This window comes from Brachionichthys hirsutus, unplaced genomic scaffold (genome assembly GCF_040956055.1).
Source record: "Brachionichthys hirsutus isolate HB-005 unplaced genomic scaffold, CSIRO-AGI_Bhir_v1 contig_1295, whole genome shotgun sequence".
In the NCBI taxonomy this organism is placed as follows: domain Eukaryota; kingdom Metazoa; phylum Chordata; class Actinopteri; order Lophiiformes; family Brachionichthyidae; genus Brachionichthys; species Brachionichthys hirsutus.
In genome coordinates this window covers 1-3,615 of record NW_027181290.1, presented here as the reverse complement: position 1 = coordinate 3,615, position 3,615 = coordinate 1, and the positions used below count along the sequence as shown (strand labels likewise).

Here is a 3,615-nt window from a genome sequence, read left to right as displayed (position 1 = left end):
TTTTTGTTTTTGTTGGACTTTTTCCGCTCTAGAATCACTCGTAATATATCTGGAATAAGTTGATTTTAAAAAATGTTAAATGCAAAAGCCAAAAAAAAAAGGAAAAAGAACTTTGATTTGATATTTCACATTTTACACTCTTTGACTAGTGGCTCTACTTGAGATAACACATCAGCAACAAAAGTTAAAAACACCAAATAATATATAATGTTTACTGGTACAGATGAAACAAGAGGACTGGAAGAATGGAATGTTAACACGATTGCACATCTAGAACCAGGAAAGCCTAAAAGCCTTTCTGTTCTGTGGGATGGGGGCGCGTGAGCTAGCCATTAGCCGATAGCAGGCGCCGACCCCCGGATTTTAAATTTGTGTCGTTATACAGTAATTATAACCAACAGCACCAATAAAATGGATCTCCTCGCTAAGTTTCAGGCACGGTTTTCACTTGCTAGCGAAGGAGTGATACCTCCATACTACCAGGAAGCGAGGTGAGCGATGAAAGTTCACACGCCAAGCAGCTGCAGCTCCGCCCCATCTCACATTCACCGACGAAGATAAAGCATACAGAAGACTTCTCGCAAAGGAACTAGCCAAAAAAAATAAAAAATAACGAAGCTAAAATTCAAAATAGAACTTGGAAAAACAGAACTAACAATAAATCAACAGTCTCTTTCAAGTTTTTACCTCGCGTCCCCCCCCCCCGCCCCCTGAAACGTAAAAAAGGACTCCTCTTCCTCAAACTAAGGAGGGAAACTTTGGGTAACTACTCAAATTAATTTCCCAAAAACTGGGAGGGGCGGCTTTTCTTTTTGTCCCGCATTCACAACTGAGTGAGGCCTGATGAGGGGATACGTTTAAATCCCAGGGTGAGAGGAGGACAAGAAGGAAGTGATGCAAGAGGAAGGTAACAACTGCAACCCGTTGGAGTTGGGGGGGGCGAGGTGGAGGTAAAGGGCGCGGCCCTCTGGCTACGCTTAATGCTTTCATGTTGTGAAGGACGACTCGACGTGGGATTCTAAAATCATCCAGAATAAAAAACAATCTTTCACACTAGTGCAAAAAAGACATCTTTCACTTCTTTTTTCAGTTTTATAAACCAGCCTGTCGTACTAAGGGGGGAGGTGAATATGTTTTTGGGAGGGGAGGGGCGACTGAGGTCAGGTTGGGAGACTTTCAAAGGTCAGACAATCTTAAATATTGGATTGTGAAGAAGGGATTGATCGTGACCCTGCTTGACATGAAAGGAAAAACGGGGGCTTTATGGAGGGCTCAGTGAGGCAGAGTGTCCCCCCCCCCCCTCAGGACACAGCAGCGGCCTTGGGTATGTGGCTGGAGGACAGGCGTGCCAGGGACACCTCCACGGTGGCACGCTTTCGGGGGCCTCTCTTAGATGGAGGTGCTTTTGTGGGGGCTAAACCATGGCAGGGGACGATGACTCCGCCTCCAGTGGCGTTCTTCAACAAGGCCCGCCCACACACTTGGTTCACCAGGCTGTTGATTTGCTCCTGATTGGACAGCCGAGAAAGATACAAATAAATAATTTTCACGACCTGTCTGTCAATTTGTTACACTTCAACTCAGACACAATAAACAGCAGCAGCTAATGCTGCCCCCGTCTGGACAGAGTTGGAACTGGATCCCCCCCCCCCCCCCCCGGCATAAAGGGCTGAGCTTACCTCATCGTATCGGTACATCAGCTTCAGGCCTCTGCAAGACTTGTGCTTCTCCACGTAGCGCAGGGCACACTCCAGACAGAAGACCACGTTCTCAGTCTCCTGAACCACCTGCAACGCACAAACCGGCTCGTTACCGTGGAAACAGACTCCGGAGTTCTCCCTTTGCTGAAAGAAACCTGATTATTCATGCAAATGTCTGCAGTGCGACCGACGCTGGTGGCAAGGCGGTAACTTTGCATATTGAGTCACCTTAATTTAGAGCGTTAAAAGTAAGCCGTCAAAATAAACACGCAGAATAATAGTCTGTTTTTTCATGAATCTAATTTCGAGGAAGTCCTTGGATGACAAATCTAGTTGTTTCCTGGGAAACCCAACAGCGTTTTTTGAAATGCTAACTGATGCGAGCCACGTCTCACCATGGACAGGTAGCAGAGATGCTGGCAGATCTGGCAGCGTCTCTCCGACGACTCCAGCGCCGGCCATTTCCCACGGGGCTTCTTGCGTCCCTCGCCGGGCCCCAGGCTGCCGTCGTGGGTGCCGTAGCGGGCGGAGGAGAGCAAGCCCGCCTCGTAGAGTTCCTGCCGTTGGCGCATCTCTATGTTCCTGTTGGAATAAAAAAAAAAGACGGTCGTCAAGTCAGACTAAGACAGGAACGTCCGGATCAAGCAGCGCACATGAAGGCGGCGTGAAAATAGACTTGTTCTGATCCGAACGCATCCTACCTGAGGTCTTTGAGTAGGGTAGAGATGGTGGTGAGGAGAAGGCCGTTGTCCCGCTTGGATTCAGCGGTGGCGATCTGGTACAGTAGCTTCTCCATGGAGAAAGGTTTGGCTATATGCCGACACTTCAGGTCCTGTGGTCAAAAACAGTTATTGTTCCGACGCCATTGGTTTTCTTGCTTTGCCTCAAACATTAAAGAGATCATTTAAGGTAGGTGAAGTAAATATGATTAAGTGCAAACAGAATCAGAACCGCTGCCGTTCTTTTTCTGTCTGAGAAAATCATATTTCCTGCGCAGCGCGTAGTATGAATGTCATATTACCCTTGAGAGCGAGTCCTTGCTGCGGGCTATAAATACGGCGTTGCTGAAGGTGCGCGTGCGTCAACATAATCCCCGTAATAACAGTAAGAGGCATTTCCATCTCTCCAATCACCGCTGTAATGAGGTCCAACGGTCTAAAGGCTCGCTCGTGATCACTAATCAAAAAAACATTCTGAGCGCACTCCCGGGAGGGACGCACAGATGGAATCGCACAAAGTTCAGCGCGAGGAACGATTCGAGAAGTAAACTCGAGGTTCCAAGTTCATTTATCCGTTTCAGTTTCAATCAACTCGCCATAAATCACATTTTTTTTTACTGCTGCTGTCCACAGAGGGACGGATTTAAAGCGAGGCCTCGTAAAGCAGCCACGAACTACAAAGGTATCGTGCAAGGTGTTTCAAACCCCCCCCCATATCTGAGCATTTCGAGGTGCCTGTGCTGACCTTTGCAGCCTGGTAGCCCAGGTTCATCCAGTGTGGCGTGGCGAAGTGCACCGTCTCTGAGACGCTGTAGCCACAGCACACCTTAGAGACAAAGGCACCGGGGTAGCAGACCACGAACTGGCCGCTCCGCTGGACCGTGCGGTAAACCTGGATGCCTTCACGGCACAGCACCTCCGGGGAGATCTGGAAGACCGGCGGGGACAGGAAGCAAACGACCGTTAGAACGCTGAAGCAGCAACCAAACGCACGCAAAAGAAATGTGCAGACGCAGAAAGAACCGACCATGATGTTCTTCTCTAACATTTCTAGTCCTGGGGTGCCGTTGGCCTGAAGCAGTGTATGGACCACCTTGTCCAGCTTCGCCTTCTCCTCAGCAGGGACAGAATACCTTTGGATCACACAAGGACGTCAAATAATACTCCGTCCACAGAGCGGAAACTATGTAGTTACA

At 48.7% G+C, this 3,615-nt stretch overlaps 1 protein-coding gene across 1 annotated transcript; it reads right to left on the bottom strand.

Moving 5' to 3' along the window:
• Nucleotides 1–1,301: 1,301 nt before the first annotated feature.
• LOC137917432 (protein Jumonji-like) lies at nucleotides 1,302–3,552 on the bottom strand (the record flags this gene model as incomplete). Its single annotated transcript, XM_068760172.1, has 6 exons — nucleotides 1,302–1,508; nucleotides 1,680–1,787; nucleotides 2,096–2,282; nucleotides 2,402–2,532; nucleotides 3,165–3,347; nucleotides 3,447–3,552. Coding segments are annotated over 6 exons (922 nt in total), but the record flags the coding sequence as incomplete, so codon positions are not given.
• Between the last annotated feature and the right edge of the window lie 63 nt (nucleotides 3,553–3,615).